A 20,700-nucleotide genomic window follows, 5' to 3' on the forward strand; every position below is an offset into this window, starting at 1 on the left:
ACATTTCCTAGTGAGAGACTATGGCCCAGCTAACCGCTAAAGCTGCAGAACTGCGCATTGTGCTTGAGAAGAACGCCACGTTGGCGCGGAAAAAATGCTGCCTTGCATCGCCGAGCCGTTAGATATCCGCTGTCGTTACTTGATCTGGTCAAAGCAGCCTCTCGAGCAAGCTTAGAAGTGTCCCTACCTACAAAGTCTGGGCCATAATGAACATAGAAGTAAAGGTAACAACACAAAAACTTAGGAAGTATTGATTCTGCGCGATTAGTTTTTTTTATCAATGTTCAATCAGCATCATTTCACGAGAAATAAGCTGTGGTAAACTTTTTCAAACACATTTTCAAATACATTCAACTTTGAAAAACGGGCCACACTGTGGTTCTTCACCGTAGTATTGGTGCCACTTCGGTGTCAAACCACAGCATGGCCCATTTTTTCAAAGGTGAATGGATGAGGTCATAGTAGTTAGTCGGTCACGGCAAACGCATTCATTCATTATTGAGCCAAAATGCATGATGTAATAAAATAAGCGAGAGTGGAGCATTGGAAGGCAATGTTAGTCTTTCATGCAGAGAATGCGGTTTCAGGCAAGAGCTTTCGAATGATCAGAACACGCTAGTGTAGCAGCTTCTGCCACGACCACTTAGGCAAGCATAATGACGTAGTTACCCTTAGGCATTTTCTACTGGGTACTGGAGGGCCTTCCTAAAAAGAGAACAGAAAAAACAAATCGGTTGTTTTCACTACGCTTAGCGTATACCTAAATTGTGAATGAACAGTAGAGGCGACCAGCATGTCTTGAAATGCATGTCTCCTCACAAGTCAAGACCTCGGCCAAGATTACATGTAGTCTTAGTTTTCGATTGATCGGCATTGCTGTTATCAATATAGAAAGCACGCCAGACCATGTTTGGCCATGAACCATCTATGAACCATGAGCCATAAACCTCGCTAAAACCAAAGTTCTGCAACAGATATTCTCGTGTTGACAAACCTACGACACCGTTCAGAAAGCGCAGTACAACTGGAAATCTACGCGCTTCAGCTACTACAATAAAGGAGAGCGGGATCACTCGTGCTTGCACGTAAAGTAAGCTTTGTCCTCTATCCACGTCGCCACAAAGACAAAATGTTACGTGTAGTGATAGAGGCTACGCTTTTACTGATGTGGATCTTCTTAAAAAACAGCGAGAACGAGTAACTGTGTGCACAGAATGCGGAAGAACCGTGGCACCCACAGAGAACGAAATGAACTGTGTTCCTTGGAATAGAAACATTGAAGAGTGCCACCTTTAAGGTCGTTTTAATTAATAAAAAAGCATGTATGGTCCTCGTAAACTTTCTCAACGACGTCCGGCATACCACCAAGGTGCAGCACTTCAATATAATTGGGTTAGATCAACTGTCGTCAACAATATTTGACCAACAGCGGCAGAGAACATATGAAAAAACAAGCAGGAAAAAAAAAGAAAACAAGCGAGAAGCTGATTCGTGCAGTCGAATATATGACACGTTGCTAAAATTGTTCAGCACATCTACACTTTGAAGAACACATGAAATAAACTTGTTTTCCATCTTTAACTCTCAATATCTCGAAATCAACCCATTTGCCCCGTTATCAAAACAACTTGAAAAAACTTGAAAAAAGGCTGACATTTTCACCACAATAAATAAAAAATATACGAACCTACTGAACTAAAATGGTGTACGTATGCGAAATAGTTTTTGTTGGCAATTTTACTTAAAAATAATGGTACAATCTACCTGCTTTGCTAATAAGTGTGCCAAATGTGAAGAATTCAAATACAACTGTAAATCTAGTTCAATCGCAAGCAGAGACACCAAGGAATAAGATGAAACAAACATCAACTCTTAACGTACAGTAGTTTCTCAGAAAATGGGTTCTAAAGAAGCCTTTAAGCACATGGGAGCTATAGGGCCTCCCCTTAGCCAGCAGGGTCTTCTTTGGTGGCCTTTTTGCCAACCGGCTACTTTCTGACCCTTTCTGGTGGTAAAAATTTCAGCTTTGCGACAAGGCAAGTAGTCTCTGAATACTTTGAAAGTTCATTTTAGTGCACTTAACGGGCATTTTTCTGTATTATTTCAAGATAAAACAGCAAGCAATTTAAAGAATAACCATTATTTGCAAGCTTTTTCCTCGAGTTGGCCTACGTACGCAAATGACCTTACCCCACCAACGGGCCATCCCGCAGCTTTTTATGCCTTCTTGGCACGCTGTTTGAGCATGTGCCAATTGACCAGCCAACAATCTGTGGTGCGTCTTCGCGTTTATAGACGGAGGAGTAAACGCATGCAATAAAAACGCGTGGTTACATGGCGCAGCGCTAACGCCAGATCCCAATGCTCGAAAAAAAAAAAAAAACGCGTCAAAGAGATATCTGCAACAAAATGGAGCCTGATCTTCGATCAGACTTGGCGACTTGAAGCTGGGCTAGTAATATTGTACCAATTAAAATTTACGGCTCAAAAAAAAAAAAAAACTTCCACGTGTATTGTTCCTCCTCAGTTTTTGGCCCAAAGTCATTCTTGCAAAAGCTCTATGTATTGTAGACTAATAAAGTATTAATTTATTCGCAACTTATCTGCGGCTTGGAGAGCAAGCAAAAGGATAAGAACTATAGTGCGTGCTGTACTTCTTTTTTTTTGCTTATTCAAGACAACGATACACATCCTTGAACACTAGCAACTTTACACACAACATTCTTTTTTTTTCTATTTGGTTACAAACTACGCGCTAAAATCAAAGGGCATGGATACTACGGCTACATTTAGCTGAAGTTTGGCTCCTTTTTTAGTGTATACAACGGCAACCCTCTAATAACCACGCTTAGCCCCCCATGCCGTGGAAAAAATAGATAACAATACTGATATGTGGGGTTTAACGTCCCAAAGCCACCATTGGAATATGAGAGACGCCATAGTGGAGTGCTCCGGAAATTTTGACCACCTGGGGTTCTTTAACGTGAATCCAAATCTGAGCACACGGGCCTACAACATTTCCGCCTCCATCGGAAATTCAGCCGCCGCAGCCGGGATTCAAACCCGCGACCTGCGGGTCAGCAGCCGAGTACCTTAGCCGCTAGACCACCGCGGCGAGGCAATAGATAATAAAGGGAGTACATTCGTTTAGATGTAGTCATATAAAGAAGGCCCGCGTGCTACTTGAGACATCTACGCAGAAGATCAGAAATAGACTCCCCAGTTCTTAGCCAATAGTGTCACCGTGCAGCTTAGCGTGTTCCTGTAGACAAAACTCAAAACCGCAACTTAAAAAATTGCGAAAGAGCGACATTTTGGCAACTAAACAATTTCTGTCCCCCAATGAGCGCCCATAGAAATATATGCATTTAAGATTTATGGACAGTGAAATGTTGCCAAGCTGCTCTCCCGCTACCGAATAGTGACCGATGTTTATAGGTCGGCATACCCCAAAATCCGTCCTAATGTACCTGCTTCAAAATTAAACTACGTTAAGTAACACCACATTGCGCTTCGGTGGACACCAACATGCTGCTTTACAATATCTGCACGGTACCTGAAGCACACGCCAGACGGTTTCATTGTCACCACGTCACTTGTCCAAACGGATTTTGTTTTATTGTCGTGCCGTATTATAGTGGCAGTGGTGCAGCCATCAATTTGTGTAAGCGAGGCGGGTCTGCCTTTCTGTGTGTTCATGTATATATATATATATATATATATATATATATATATATATATATATATATATATATATATATATATATATATATATATATATGATTGCTGATATATATATATGATTGCTGATATATATATATATATATATATATAAATTATGATTGATGTGGGGGGGTTTAACGTCCCTAAACCACCATATGATTATGAAAGACACCATAGTTGAGGCCTCCGAAAATTTCGACCACCTGGGACTCTTTAACGTGCACTCAAATCTGAGCACACTGGCCTACCACATTTTTGCCTTCATCGAAATTGCAGCCGCCGCAGCCGGGATTCGATACGGCGACCTACGGGTCAGCAGCTGAGTACCTTAGCCACTAGACCACCGCGGCGGGGCTATGCGCCAAATCAGGACGCCTTAAACCAATGAAGCACCTCCTGCGGATGACCCACATTTCAAACAAGAAATTGCAGAAAAGTAAAAGCAAACACTTCAAGCAAAGCTGAGTATACGCAATGACGTGAGTGAAACCACGTTGAATTCTTTGAAGTTGTATACAACATTATGCGATGCATAGAACTAATTACTTTTTGTTACGCACATATGCACGGTTTTCAATAAAATCCGTCACGATTTTTTGTGATTGCGAGTGGTACAGCAGCTCTACTGGAAGGACAGACGTGACGTTCTCAGCGGAGGATATGCTGACACTCCAAGCGCAATGGCAGGGCGCGCAACCCTGAAATATTTTCGTCCTGTCGTGCACCTTCGACCAAAATAACCAACTGCACCGGAAATCATCTAGGACTTTGTCTAGAAGACGTTTTCCACGCTCGAAAGAGATTTCGGTGCAAGCCAAGCTGCACCAATGCACCCGAACCCGTACAGCAGAAGCTTTCTACACACTCTTCGCGGCATTCGCCTACGCAGCACTTGACCGCCGAAAGTACGCCTACATGTTTTTTGTATAATCTCTTCTGGCTTCACAGGTAGGGCGAATTTTCTTAAGTCGTCCAACTGCCCATCCTAATATTCCCCTTTCACGCTGACTGCCGGTTGTGCTAAGTTGTTGCTGATTTTGGGCCCTGTCACCTGTGTATGTGCCAAGATTCCTACCGTGTACAAATGGTGCTCTTGTGATGACACCATGGAAACTGTTTTCTTCTGCGCATTACCATTCTTGTCCCCACGCGTTGAATGCTTGCTGGAGTCTCATGTCATGGATTTCTAAATATCAGTGGTTGTAATGTTTTATCCAACGGTGATTTATGAGGCAAGGAAACGCTTTCGATTCTTGTGTATTCCAGTAACCCCATATCAAGGAACGTTCATGTGATCCTGTAGGATTAATATTTGCAAAGTTGGGCATATTACACCCAGTGATTGAACGAGCATCTAGGCAACATTAGACACACACTAAGATCATATTCGCAAAAGTTCACACTACAAGGCAGCATTCAACGGAACATTTATTTTGGTCACACCCACTTTATCTGTTCACGATCATGTTCAGAATCACTGAATGTTAAACATAAGCCTTACACATATGTATTTGTGATTGTGAAAGATTTTGCTCAGGTTGACAATGCCAGTAAAACAAATTGTGTTGATTTTTGCTTTTGTGAATTTCACTCGAGTGACTTCCTTCAGCTTTGCTACAAGTTCAAAGGCATGCGCTTATTCTGCAATGATCAGTTCGTACAAAACAATTGTGTGAAAAGAACTAAACATACACCTTGAATGAACAGGCATACAATTTGGTAAAACGTAAAGCTGGGCGATTAAAAAAAAAGACCTGCTACCGCTAACATAGCGAATGTTCGTATGCCCCTGTCGGAATCAATCGTAGAAGCAAGTAAGTTTTATTTGCAGCAGTATTTAATCCAGTTTCATTAGGTAATATTCGCAGTTCTGGAACTTTATTTAGGAGCGAAATGAATCGACAATGGATATTATCCACGACAGTATTGCAACGACTGTAATAACAATTTTTGTATTTTTTTGCTCATTGTGTCAGTTAGTTATTTTGCTCAGTGTTTCAATACAACAGTCACTCATGCCTTCTTTTTAGGCAAAACTCGCACAATATGTGAAAAAGGGCAAAAAAGTGTTAGATGAACTCATCTTTTGAATGTTTCTAAGTGAGAACTCTTCTAGATTTTTTTTCCCTCGACATTTTGTTTTTGTTATAAGTTGTGCCGACTGTTTTCTTGCATTGTAAAATGTAATATGAACTGTAAATATATATATATATATATGTGTCCACTGATGCCTACGGCTTCTCATAAAAGTCGGCAGTATTGACTAAAAATAATAAAAACAAATTTTTTATCTTTTAGATGCCCACTTACACAGAGTCTTCTCCTCACCCACTCTTCTCTATTTTCAAATTCTATAGTCTTGCTCTTTCAATATTATTATTTCTCAACCAGGTGTGCTTAGCATGCTCCTATGACTGAAGACGAAATAATTCAATCGTTGGTCCCGATAGCATTCCCAACTCCTTCCTCCGGCGTTACGCTGAACTACTAAGTAAATTTCTTGTCGTAATAATAGAGGCCTCTATAATTCGCGATGGTTCCCCGCGATTGAAAAATATCGCGCGTTGTACAGATTTTAATCAAAAGCGATTCATTCTAAGTATTAAATTGTCATCAAATATTTATTTTATCATGGTTTTGCAAAATAATTGACCCCATCTTTGCAGATTACTTCATGACTTCTTAAATGAGCGTAACATCATAATTCCCTTTCAACGTGGCTTCAGAATGGATCTATCAACATTCACCGAATTCAGCACGGGTGTTCAATTGTTGATGATGATGATTAAATGATTTGAGGTGTTTAACGTCCCAAAACCACCATATGATTATGAGAGACGCTATAGTGGTGGGCTCTGGAAATGTCGAACACCTGGGTTTGTTTACCGTTCACTCATATCTGAGAACACGGGCCTACAGCCTTTCCGCCTTCATTGAAAATGCAGCCACCACGGCCGGGATTCATTACCACGACCTGCGGGCCAGCAGCCGAGTACCTTAGCCACTAGACCACCACGGCGGGGCAGCAGTGCAAAAAAGAGTAGCAACCACACTCGAAAGCAGCAACGTGTTGTGAAGATCTGCTTTCTTGCTGCCCAACGACAATCTCTGAAAGGCGTGCCGTACGATGAGAAATGGATAGTCGAGTGTCTTTTTATACTAATCGCAGCCCGAGACTCTATGAGCAACTGTGCAAGAAAAATATATTTGTTTTGCCAGGACGAGCTTGCTTGCGAAAATGCGTGCAGTGGTCTAAATTATATTTAATTCAAATATATCTTCTGCCTTGAAAAACCAGACCAGGGATATGGATTCTTTGAGCCATTACGGGTGCCTTGTCATTGACCAGCCCCGGGCAAACTATCTGTTCGCGATTAACAATTACAGTACCGCATGATCCGACTTTCTCGGCACATAGAGGATACACTTAGCTTGATACTGCATCATACCGAGTGTGATAAGTCGCTAACAAAATAAAATATCACGACGACTGATCGAGCGGTGTGAATAGCAGTTGACCAGATCGAGGTCGAGTAAAATTACTGCGTTGGAAACAAAGCGAAATGGTCGGGATGAAGACTTCAAAAAAGCAAGCGCTGTTCTTCAGTTCCGCGTCGTGCGGGCGTTCACTCATTCGTTCACTTCTGCTCTTGACAGAAATGAAACAAAAATAGACGTTGTATTCCTAGATTTTCAAAAACATTTTGATGAAGTTCTTCACGACAAATTAATCTGCTAATTACATTTCTTTGGTTGTCCTGGCTTCTTCTTGTCATGGGTAATTGCTTATTGCATAATAAACATCGTGTTGTGATTGACGCACAACAATTTGATTTTTCCGCGGTAGCTTCTGGCATCAATCAAGGAAGTGTATTTGGCCCACTAAAACTGTTTGTTACGTTATTGCGCACTGCTTAAGTAAAAGACCAACATTTGAAAAGAAAGACAAGACGGACACAAGCACCAATAACAATCAGTAGCTATCAACTCGCCCAAGCAAGTACCCTACTTGTTTATCGCAACGACATAGTGGATGTCATACAAGCGCCTGTTAATATTCTTTTCCAGATGACTGCGCTATTTTTAACAATAATAATACAGCCAAGATTCAGCTGTTGAACGGTACTTAAGCATTGAACAGTCTTTTTAAGTGGAGTAATAAATTGTGAATGAAACAAACCTCTTCCAAGTCTGCACTCCTGTGTATAACTAAAAGAACAGTACCCGTGAACTCTGCATGCTCCATTGGCCAGGACCCTTTGACTGAAGTTAACGAGCACAAACATCTTGGAGCTACCATTACCCTAATTGGATCACCCACATTATAAACATCGTCTTTTTAGGCTTAAGAAATTTATGTCTTCTGCCTCGGAAGCTTAAACATGAACCCAATGACTTCAGACTCAAGTTAGAGTACGCCAGCCTCATTCGGGATTCCTTCACTAAAACCAGTGTTTAAAGAATGTAGAGAAGTGCCATGAGATTAACTATTTCTAAATGCAGCTGCGATGATTCCGTAACCAAACTTTTGTGCTCCAACGAATTTTAAACGATTAAAACAAACGTAAAATATTCTCGTTGAAATTCCACCACCATTTATTTATTTGTAGAATTTTTCTAGATCTCTGACCATTCATAGCCCTTTCTGAGACCACAAAAACCCGTGATTCCTACTTCCTCGCACTATTCCCTTACGTTGCCACAGCTAAGCTGTTTAGGTGTTCCTTTTTCTGAAATTTGGAATAATGAAACCTGATGCCTTTTGATGCTCTAGACTAACCTGAATGAATGCAGAATTGCATCCTCACTGCTTACTAATGATTTCCGACTTACCCCCGCCTTCTAGAACGTCCCTTCACTCAACGCTTCACCTTCACTTGAGAAAGCCGATGGGCGCACCATCTTTACGCACGGAAAGTCACTGCATATCAGCGATAATCTGCTGCGATTCTTGAGCAGCGCAGCGTCATTTTGAGCCGAGCTGTGGCACAGTGCTCAACTCTATCAAGTGAAGGGTGAAAGCCGAGTGGAGGAGCGTTTGTGAATACGGGGGTTAGAGTTGTTTGTTAACTCGATTTCATTTTCGATTATCAATTGTGCATTGTACGTTTATTCATTTTGTACCCTGCCACTCCTACTTGAACCCCATGGCCTGCAGTATGTTCTAAAGAAATAAAGAACAGCGTTGTATACGATAACTATTGGTGGCTGTAACGCATTGGCGGTAACTTAGTAACGCAGTCGTTACGATTGCAGGACTGTAACGGGTAGCGTACTTAAGTTACCATTTTTTTTGCTAACAAGTAATGTCACGTTAAACGCTACTTTTTAATCTTGTCGGTGCCAGTTTCCCAGACCTCACCGCGCCAAATTCTTTCGCCGCAGCGTCGAACTGCTGTTGGCCTGCCAGGCATGGACGAATAAAGCGCGGGTATAACAACTTTTCGAGACTCGCTGACTTCCTGTGGAGGTGGTTCCGACATCGCCACACAAACTTTAGGAAAGCCACAGAATTCGTCAAGAGAAACTGCGTGGACTGCTTGCACCTGCAACTTTCCGGGCCCAAACTTCAGGTTGCCCGACGGGAAAGTGCATCGGATGGTTTGCTCGGCACCACTGGCTAACTGAGACGCTTCGTTCGTGGGGTAAAAATGACGTCGTCAAGTTGCACTGAAAAAGAACGCACTCGCCGAGCGCAGCGACCACCGCATATATTTTTTACAAGGGTCGCAATGTCGACTTAGAGGCCAATTATTGCGAAATCATGGTTCATTCAAGAGACAGCCGGTAACTTCAACTATAGCCTACAGGTGTGCTTCCAATCGAGAGTCGTCCTCAACAAAATTTTGCCTACGATGGCGAATAAACATGACGCCACGGCAGGAAGAAAATCCTTAAAGATAATGTGAAAGGGACGCGAAACGTTGGACTTTTCTTTGTGGCAAAATTATTTTTTACTCGATGCCTTGATTGGCGCCTCTCTATTCAACTAAAGCCTATTAATACCACTGTCACATGAGCACTACAGCTAACAACGATTACAGGTAGCTACACGGCAGAAATAACGACAGTTTGTCTCCGAACCACGGTTATCGAAAACGTGAAATCTACAGGTTGACAGAGATTCGAAAGTTGATGTTTTAGATTTGATAGAGCAGTTTATGTTTTTTGCACGTACCACCAAGGTACCCGAAAAGAAATTTAGATTTTTTAAGTGCATCATGGACGACGTTAAAAATGAAAAAAAGTAGCCCCTGTTTCACGACGTGCACGATCCAGCGTTATAATTATGCATGCTGTCTGTAATGACGAATATGCGAAGTAAACTCTACAACGGGTAATTATTCAGGCGATTCATCAAACCACAGAGCAAGCGTGTCGCCTTTGCTCGTCCGCAATGTTGCTGAAAGCAGAGAGCGAGAAAATACACCCTGATGTGTCATCTGTGGCGATATCTGGAGAGTTGACGGGGTACCATAATAAACAATCGGCGCCTAGGTGCAAACGGCTGGACTTGTAGACCACATTATACGTGAATTTATGGAGACAGAGCCCGGCGAGCCAGGCACCTTGTTGGATCCTTGAGTGTTGAAAGCTTAGTGATGTGTGGTCACGGTGAAATGTCGGCGGTATAGGTTGTATTCACGTGACGTCAGCTTGGTGGGCCCGGCAGCGAAAAGTGTGCCAGCTGTACTGGCAACCGCGTGGCTAGTATTTTGAAGGCCACCATCGGTGGTCTGCGGCATACCCGCAGTTGAGTTCGGCGGTTCCAACAGGTGCACACAAGTTACTGCGGGCATGTTGTTGCTCTTGTTTTAATAAAGACGACAGTCTTTCTTGGGGACCTTCGACGCAAAAATTTTGGTCTGTGTGTGTGTGTGTGTGTGTGTGTGTGTGTGTGTGTGTGTGTGTGTGTGTGTGTGCGTGCGTGTGTGTGTGTGTGTGTGTGTGTGTGTGTGTACATTTGTCTGTTTGTCCACTCATAACGGTACCCGATACTTCGAACGGCACCAGCCGATACCCTAAACGGCCGACCCCATCCGCAGCACCCACCACTGTCGCTGAAGATTAAGTGTTCATACTTGTGTGATTGCCAATTATAAAGGAAGTATTGCGCATATCTGAGTCACCCCAGCAACACGTACATGTTTTGTATGTGCGTCTTTTACAAGAAAAGGCATACATAAGAAATTCTAAGGACCATAGCGTTTATCACACTGCGCTGTTCATGCAACGCTTGGACGAAAAGGCGAGTGTTTCCAATGCTTTGCTAAGACGACACGGTGGTGGCGCCTACCCGTCGCATTACGTTCCAAACGTTATCACCTCTGCGACAGGCGCGCACGCCCAGCTCAGAGCCGCGCGCTTTGTTTTAAAACTGCCAAATGGCGCTCATGTCTCACGTGGGACGTGACTTGATGCACTCGTTCGCCTCCGCTGCGCGCTCGAGGCACTCTTAACGCAGCGCCTCCAGAATACCATTCACCGATTTTCCTGCACAGAACATCAAATAAATTTTTCTTCACTCTCTCCGCACGCAAGACTATCGTATTCCGACGACATTTGCAGATTAACATGCAGATACGGGACATATTTTTTTCATCTCGATTCAGAAGGTCCGAGATTCATCATTTGTGAATCTGCTGCAGCCATGGGCAATACGCGCTCGGCTCGCTTGAACGTGAACGCCGGAAAAACGGATGCCGATGCTGAACAGCCATACACGGACAAAGTGGCTCTCCGCAGTTAGCGTTGACACAGTCATTCTGACGAGCAGAGAGGCCGCATTTGATACTGGACTTGTTTCGAAGGTGGAACTCTGAGACATAAAGTACTGCTTGGTGCATATACGACAATTTTGTGATTCACGAACGAATCAGAGCCAAAAAATCGTTGGATGCTTGACTAGTGGGTTTGTCCACGAACCTTTACCAAAATTGACGGTGACTGCGTCGCTGTGGGCGCAAAGGTAAGATAATCTGAAGTTATACTGTATATGTAAGCGCTGAAGCGGAGTTTACCCATGAATTTGATACTAGTGCGATGTTTTACGAATCTAGTCGAAGCGGCGGGCCTACAGCGCTTACGAACTTGCTCGTCAAAACACCATTGCAAGGGGCAGATTATATTGTAGTAAAGCGCACACGAGACTGAAATTTTGATGTGGTTGGCTCAGCCACAGGTTTTATCAAACGAATAAAAAGTATCAGGAGCATTAAATTATTCACTAGACCAAGGTTGTAAGCCCCCCTGCGCTTCGACGCGAGTTTACTGAGCCAGGTCACTTTAGCGAGAAAAACAAACGCGTGTGCCTCTTATTTAAGCTCGCAGTGTACTACGCATGCATTAAATGAATGGTCCAACGTTGAGTACTCTTCTGTGTTGTGCTTTTCGCAGACGTCTCTGCCAGAGCAATGATACTGGCTGTATTTACTCTGTTATTGTGATTTATTTATTTTTGTTTTTCGTTCTGATATGGATTACTCAAAGCTCTCAGAATCCTAACTCAGCTGGTTTTCACTTTGCAGGGGAACTACTCTCAAGCACTCCCCCACAGCCTTGCTAAAATCAGCCTGGTGAAGACGGCTGAATCACTCGCCACGACGCATCACCGCAACATGCAGTACACGGCTACGTTACCGCGAATAACGTTCGGCAAGGAATGTAATTTTACCGGTTTTGCATTTTCAGGCTCGTCACTCTTCCATTTTGTGCGATGGCTGCACACAAATACGGCACAATCAAACGTGACAATAGATGGTGGGTGCCGAAAACGGCTCAACTTTAGTATCACGTAGAAGCACACACATGTGTACATGATATTAATCATGGCAGCTGGAAGTTGCCTTCCTCAAATTGCTTGCATGCTGTGCGGATAGCCGAAACGTAGGCTACGGGAGCACAGGGTTGCTCGGAGGTGAATACCCACTATAAATAGAAGCTGAATTTACCAACTGCCCATACAAGCGCCAGGCATTCCCCCTCAATATTGGAATAATTGTGGTCGGCAAGTTAAACCCATCGTCTGGCATATGCAAGAACTGTATCATGGCCACATCATCGTTAAGCGAGCACAGCGCCGATTCCGCAGCCACTAGCATCAGTGCTGACCTCGTTTGGCACTGACGAGACGAAGTGAACGAGAAACGGCGGTGTGGTAAGTGACGCAATATAGCGTAAGAAAGCAATGGATTCGTCAGGACCCTACAAAAGGGACACGTCCTTCTTGAGGCTGTCAGTTATAGGGCCTGCAATGTCCTGGATGTTTTTAACAAATTGTCGGAAATATAAACACAGGTTCACAAAGCAGCGAACGTCTTGGTCCGAGATGGTACAGGGAAATCAATAACAGCGCGAACTTTGCCGAGATCGGGGAGGGTGCCAGAGGAGTCTCAACGAGATGCCCCAGGATGGCAACTTGGCGGGGCTCAAAGTGCACAAGTCACTGGAAAAAGCATTGGCGATTTGTTTGTGGGTGTACTACGTGAATGACGTTGCATATGCGGCTGTTTTTTGCAGTTGCTTGGCTTCGTTCAAGTTGTTGGTAAATATGTGGGCATCAACGAAATTCTATGGGTGGAAAAGAGGGTACAGTATTTATTCACGAAACTACATTTGGTTAATGTTAAGCGCAGAGAAGAATTCGCGTGCTACTCAAGGCGACATAAAAAGTTCATAGCGCCTGTGTTTTAGTTCCTGTGTTTTTTTTCTTGGATTGCTCTTCTATAAAAACAAGGTTTGTTGCAAATTATTGAAAATAAAAAAAAAAATCACTCAAACTTGAAATTCGCGCATATTTTTGCTTGATTTACCTCTTTATTTATGACGCAAACTGTAAATCCTCACACCCTCTCCTGTAGACCGTGTATACAAGCATTCACAAATCAGCGACCTAATTGTAGGGTTCGCCAGATGTACTTGTTCGAAATGGGAAGTTTGTCTGGCACTGCTTTCCATGGCGTTTGTATTTACGAAAAGCGGAGTTTGAGAGAGAATCCATAATGCTTTCACTTTGCCAACTCTGCTGAGTTTCGAAAGGGGCATAACGAAGATATAACACCAGAATAGCGATGTGTGGTTCTTGCGCAAGCAACTCGAGACCTTCTTAATGCTTAGTTAGGGTATAAGGGTGGATTTTTATTTTTCTGGATGCTCCTGCTATGTAAGATGTGCTTCTGACTGTCAGAAGTGTTTAAAAATGAAGTTGAAAGAAGCTTATGTTTGCAGTGCCTTGTTTTTTATTTCTTATTTATGCGCAGCATAAAATAGCCAAGTTAAAAATTCAACCTTTAGTTTTGATCTTGCACATGTGTTAAAAGTAGAACCATTCACGGCAATTGCCCCTGCCCCGCCGTGGTGGTCTAATGGCGGAGGTACTGTGCTGCTGACCCACAGGTCACGGGATTGAATCTTCGCTGCGGCGGCTGCATTTTCGATGGAGGCAAAAGTGATTTATACGCCTGTGTGCTCGGATTTTGGTGCACGTTAAAGAGCACCAGGCGGTCAAAACTTTAGGAGCCCTCCGCTAAGCCGTCATAATCATATGGTGGTTTTGGGACGTCGAACTCCCCATATCATTGCGATTGCACAACACGAGCTTGCTAGCTGCTCCATAAATACAGAACGCACTGACGATCTTCAGCTGTGCTGAGACACGCAATATTTGTCGTTGGGTGCAAAGTAGAAAGAGTAGCGTGTGAGTTATTGAGAGCTTGTTTCTTACTTTCGGCTTTCTAAGTGTAGTCTAAACTGTATTCTTCAATTATACTTCGGCTAGCAAGCTTATTTCACGAAACTGTGTAGCGCTCTATAGTTTGCACGTGTGAAAGAGAAAAGGCAAAATATTATTTTTGGCATCAGACAATTAAGGCCGAGCATCAGAATATATAGGCGAGAAATTGACGAAGTCCTACGCAATGACACCATCCAGTCATCCAAAAGTCTGTGGGCGTCCCCCGTGGTGTTAGTAAGGCAAATGGACTGAATCACAGGTTTCTGTGTCAAAAATCACCATCTGATTGAAATAGCAAAAAAAAACAACATTAATCTTCTCCCACGGGTAGACGACACGCTCGAACGACTCCAGAACACGAAGCGATTTCGTGGATGGATCCCAAGACTGGCTTCTGGCAAATGAAAGTCGACGAGAGGCCGACCGAAGAATGTGTTATTAACATCAGACTGCTTTTTAGCTCTGAAGGTCATGGCCTTCGGTCTTTGCTCAGCCCCTACACTTTTCGACGCGTTATGAATATGGTACTGGCAGAATTGAAGTGGCAGACTTCTCTCGTTTACTTGGAGGACGTCATTATGTTTTATCGTGCATCGATGAGCATTTCTGGCACCTTGAAGCTATGCTTCAAGCACTCCGGAACTATGGACTCACCCTGAAGCGAGAAAAGCACCGCTTCGAGTACGGCAAACTTTTGTTCTTGGGCCACGTGATAAGCAATTCCGTAGTACGCGCCAACCCAAAGAAGACAGCTGCCATCTCCACATTCCCGCCACGCATTGACAAGAAGGCTGCGTCAATTTCTCGGCCAGTGCACCTCCTTCAGGTGGTTCGTCAAAAACATTGGCCGAATTGCCAAGCCACTAAATAACCTTACGATAACGATGTCGAGTTCAAGTAAGAAACGCCGCACGAGGATGCACTCGAATAACTAAACGAAGCCTGTAAACGCCTCCGTTACTTGCAAATTCAGACGAACACGCCGGAACAGAAGTGCACACCGACGCAAACGGCGTAGTACTCGGCACCACCCTTCTGCAGAAGACAAGACAGAGTTATTGGGACATGGACAGGATTATTACTTACGCTAGCCGTCACTAAATAAGGCAGAAAGCAATTATTCCACAATATAAATGGAGTGCCTTGCCATCATCTGGAGTACGTTAAGGCTTCGCCCCTACCTCGGCAGACCCTTTAAAGTTGTGAGTGACCAACACACCTTCTATTGGCTAGCTAGCTTGAAGGACCCTTCAGGTCTCCTTGATCAGTGGAACCTGAGACTTCAAAAATATGGCTTTACTGTCATTTAGAAGTCCCGCAGAAAATATTCCTACGCCGACTGTCTGTCTCACGCCCTCGTCAACCCAGTTGCACTAGACGACCAGGACGATAACTTCTTGGGAACGATAGGTTTCAACGACTTCGCTGAACAACAGCGAGCTGCGCCGGAACTTAAGGGTCTAATACCGGTGTCACACTGGCACTTTTATTCGCAATCAAGGTGATCCGTATTAGTTTTTTCGATCACGATCAACTTTATGACCACTGCTACACGGCCTCAGCTATTCTGGTTCGAACTTGGGTGAGATGAAATGCAGCAGGCGGCGATTGTGTGTCATGAGAAACATGTCATCGATTAAATTCGGTGTACGAAATTTCTATAGAGCCCTTTATCAGCAATGATACTCGTGCAAGAACCGCTCGAATGTCAACTTTGCGTTCCACTACAAGAATAATTTAATAAATTATTCTTTCGATAGAGTTTCCTTTGCAGTTGCCTGCATTGCTTTGTTAGACTCTTAATATTTGATTCTATTTCTGATGGCCGCCGCTCGTAGCCATCCAGTCGCAGAGAAGTATCGATCTCATTGTTCGCACCAGAGTTTTCCTTCTGGCACCTCAAGTCTTCCTGTCGCTCCTGCCAGCGGTCAATACTGTGAAGGTCTCTTGATTCGACCTTGAAGTTCACATACGTTGCGAAGAAGTCAAAAGACTGGGAACAGTCATATTTAGTTTTCTTCGAGGGGCTCCGATGGTGCGAGAGTCGAACCAAGCGCGGAAGACAATGCTTATGATCTGTTTCTCTCATAACTACATGTGGTCGATACGAATCTTAACATATGCGGTATTTAAAATATTGTTCCAGTTTAAACAGTCTAGAATTTGCTTATTTATAAACATCTGTCTGTTTTATAGTTTTTTTATTAAACTATGCTCAATTTTGTTTATTGTACTTTCAACAAGCTCGGTCCGGTGGTGCAGACAACAGCGAAATCGCGATTTTTCAGCCAGATCGCCATGCGTGGATCGCGAAAGTGTTGATCGTTTTCACGCCTAATCTTGATATCACACTAATCCGGATTATGGTTAAATTGAATCGACACTAATCGCGATTAAAAATTCCCCTGGGACAGCAGTATAATAGAATACCCAAGGGCAGCACCATCATTGTATTGAAGGTAATCCAGCGGCCACTTGCGTAGCTTTACTTGCAAAACGACCTCCTAACGAAAAACTCCTCGTTTTGAGCCAAGTACCGTCTTGTGGTGGCTTCAGCATTGCTGCCAGAAATCCTCTAGGCCCTGCATGACGATCCGACAGCAGCACACGTCTGTTTCCCGCATGCTCGCGAAGATGCAAGAAAAGTTTTAGTGGCCACACCTTACTCGCGACGTCACTCACTACGTAGGACTTGCCGGGGCTGTCAACGAGGCAAGACATCGAGACAAGGCCTGCATGACTGTTGCAGCCCATCGAACCTTCGTGCCGACCATTCCAGCAAAGTGCGACTGTTTTACTAGGGCCGTTTCCGACGTCAGCTGTCGGAAACAAGTGTATCGTCGTAGTTACTGACTACCTGACCCACTGCACCAAAATAAATGCTCCGTCCAAAAGCAGCACTGCCAAGGTAGCCATTTTTTTTTTCGTTGACAACATCGTCCCGCGTCATGGTGCCCCAGAGGTCTTCATTACCGACACAGGTACGGCCTTCATGTGGACCTAACTCAGTCGATTCTGAGGTACAGTCCGACCATTCATCACTGGACCACTGCTTACCACCCACACACCAATGGCCTCATTAAACGTGTAAAAAAGGCCATCACCTACATGCTTGCCATGTATGCTGACGTCGTACATTACCTTAGCATAAAACACGGCCGTGCCGGATACGACGCAAATGACCGCATACATGTTGGTCTAATGGTAGAAACCCGGCCACGATGCTCGACGCCTTGCTGCCCAACGTCTCTTACGAAGGAAAAACCTCGACGTCTCCTTTTAATTTCGGCGCACCGAAAGAGCTTGTCGGGTTACCCTCCTGCTCTTTAAAATCAGCAGATGACCGACAGCCAGCGTTAGAGCCTTCGACGAAATCTTGTGAAAAGCCAGCATGGCGACTGCGTTTGAGTAAGGACGCTGATTTAGCGACGTCCACTTAGTGAAAAGCTTGTTCGCCGATACCTCGCGCAATACAAGGCGTTTCGACGTTCAGGCGCTCTGGATTACGAGGTTATCCCCCAATGGCATTACGAACTCTCAACGGAGCCGTGCGCGGCCCGAAGTCGCGCATGCCGTGTGCCTCTAGCCATTTCACGCGCGTTAGAGACCCTGAGCACTGTACTTTTCACTTTAGTTCATGCATGTGAATATTGTTCCATTTATTTCTCGCTTTATTAATCTTTCTTTCATGCATCCCTCCCCCATGATATGTTCGAGAAGCTTCTCATTTGTAGTAGACCATTTTGTTAAGATTGCGCACAGAACGCGAACACTCAAGATTATTCCAGAGCTTGCGCGACTATCAGTGATGAAGCTGGAGTGCTCGACGCGCGAGGAATAAAGGCGGCGCGTCTCAACGATGATCGGTTCATCTACTGCCGACGCGCAGTTCAGCGCTCCTGCGCCAGGGTGGGTTGCTGTAATCTGATTTTCCGTTTACCAGCCTCACGCTCGGCCCAAATAAAAAGTTTCTTCATCTTGGCACTGTCTTCGTCAACGTAATGACTACGTTATAATATGATGGTAGGATATGTGTACGGATCATTCGCAGGTTAGCCGATGATGTCCAAGCAAGCTACTTTAACACTATTCACTTTGTGAATATGGCGGTGATTGTTTCCTCCTCCGAAGAATAAAGTGAAAGCTACCTCTTACCTGCGCCCACACGCAACGCACCCTACACACTTCTAGAAATAACTATAAAGCGAGAAAGGTCAAGAAGACTTCTGAAATGTGCACCCGCATACAATCATTGTTTGAGTGCACACAGCGCCTTTGTTGAACCACTTGGCTGCGATGGCGTGCGTGAAACCATACTGTGAGATTTTATTTAAATGAAAGAACTGTCACCCGCATCTTCCCAAGGAGGGAACAAGAGTAAATGTGTCGCAGAGTAGTGGGGGCATCATGTGAATGTTGAATAATTGGTACGCGAATGCTTAATTGTTAATTTTCGATAACTCACAGCGCAAGAACGAACGAGGACGCAGACGAAGTATAAGACAGCACAAGCGCTGTTATTTTGTCTTTATTATTTTTATATATTGAATTAAGAAGAAGTGTTGCCATCAACGTCAAGCGAAAGCGGAGACTCCCTTGACTAAATTCCGAACGCGTGATCTAGTCCCTACATACACGGGGTGGCAAGTGAATGGTTGTGCAGCGTGAGCAGTCGTTTTTAAAGACGACATGTGTTCATTGGGTACTTCGACTGAAAAGTTTTGGTGTGTGTGTGTGTGTGTGTGTGTCCGCCGAAACGATAGCCGAAACGGCTAAAATCCAACCACATTGACAGCGCCCACCAGTATTGCACTGGTTTCTGCGTTCATACTTGTGCGATTGTCTAATAAAAAGGAAATGTTCCGCATATCTGAGGCACAATATCAACCCGCCAATAATATGCTGTGTGTTTCTTCATACTACAGAATGCATACGTGAGTAATTAAGAACCGTAGCGTTCATCACACTGCGCTGACATTGCAACACTATGCACGAAAAGGCAAGTGTTTCCTATGCTTTCCTAAGACGACACAGCGGTGGCACCTACCCGTCGCCTTGCATTCTAAACACAGTGACCTTCGAGGGTGGCGTGCATGCCACGCGCTAGCCATATCAGAGGCCATTCTTTTGTTTTCCAAGTTAACTGCAAGATGGCGCTCATGTCTCGCACCGTAAGTGCCTCGATGCGTTCGTTCATCTCCGCTGTGCCCTTTGAGGCACTGCCTCCGAAATCCCATTCACAGATTTTCTCGGGCAGAGCATCAAATAAACATTTTTTTCACTCTCTCCAGACCCAAGACTATCGTCTTTCGACGACATTTGCAGTGAAACATGCAGATACGGGGTCAATGTTCTTGCTAGCATACGCTGCCTGCGTCGGCCTTGCGAGGCGAAAGAGGAGGGGGGCAGGGGAGCGACAGTTTCGTGGGTGTCTTCCAGGGCATTCATGAAACGCGAGCATGCGCAGTGGGGATGTAGACACTGCGCCACCGCCGACGCCGAAGCGCAGCACCGTGCGACCAAGACATGCTCCGCATTAAAAAAAAACGCTCAAGCTGTCACTTTTATCGCAGCCTGAAATAATATCGACTTTTAAGCATGTAAATACAGCAATCGAGCCTTCAATTGCTGTACCAAAGCCAGCGAAGGCATAGCCGCAATTTACGTGCTAGCTGCTTCAGGCTTGGAGAGTTCGCACTGCAAGCAAATCCTTTGAGAACACGCCGCCAGCCACATGGACCCCAGCCAATGAAAGCCCTAAAAAACTTGGGTGCCAAAAGACGACCTGACGACGCTGCAGCGTAATAAGCCGGTGTAGCCGTGGCCGGACACCACGGCTTAACCATAACGCCAGGCAACATACTGTAGAGCTCGAGGTGCACAGTGGCGGTCACTGCGTCATTGCTTTGGTAGACACAGAAATCGACTACTCAGGTCTTCAGTGGGACATTCGCAATCGCAAAGCTGTATGTATACATTGTTAGGAATACTTTCTTTCAGACTTTTCCTAAGCGTTATTTTGAAAGTTAACGAGCCGTTCACTTGAAGAAGTTGACTGCCCTTTGCCACAATTGCCATCTACGTATCCTGCGCAAGAAGATGTCATGAAGCGTGATATGCTTTGATTTTGTGCATGGGCAACGGTCATGATGAACGGTTGTGGCCTCTAATAATCATCTGGGGTATTAAGTGCCAAAACTGCAACATGATGGTGAGGCCCACCGTAGTGTGGAAATTTCGACCAT

The 20,700-nt window shown here is 44.4% G+C and overlaps 1 protein-coding gene across 10 annotated transcripts in view; it reads right to left on the reverse strand.

Moving 5' to 3' along the window:
* LOC142777415 (uncharacterized) overlaps positions 1–20,700 on the reverse strand; it is a 498,660-nt gene that overhangs the window by 171,405 nt on the left and 306,555 nt on the right. For 6 of the 10 annotated variants that reach the window (XM_075881769.1, XM_075881773.1, XM_075881770.1 and 3 more), the window contains one exon: positions 670–705. The exons of the other annotated variants lie outside the window; for them this stretch is intronic. In XM_075881769.1, coding sequence (XP_075737884.1) covers positions 670–705 — 36 coding nt within the window. The remainder of the gene's footprint in view (positions 1–669; positions 706–20,700) is intronic. 10 annotated transcript variants of the gene reach the window in all.

Source organism: Rhipicephalus microplus, chromosome X (genome assembly GCF_043290135.1).
Source record: "Rhipicephalus microplus isolate Deutch F79 chromosome X, USDA_Rmic, whole genome shotgun sequence".
NCBI lineage: Eukaryota > Metazoa > Arthropoda > Arachnida > Ixodida > Ixodidae > Rhipicephalus > Rhipicephalus microplus.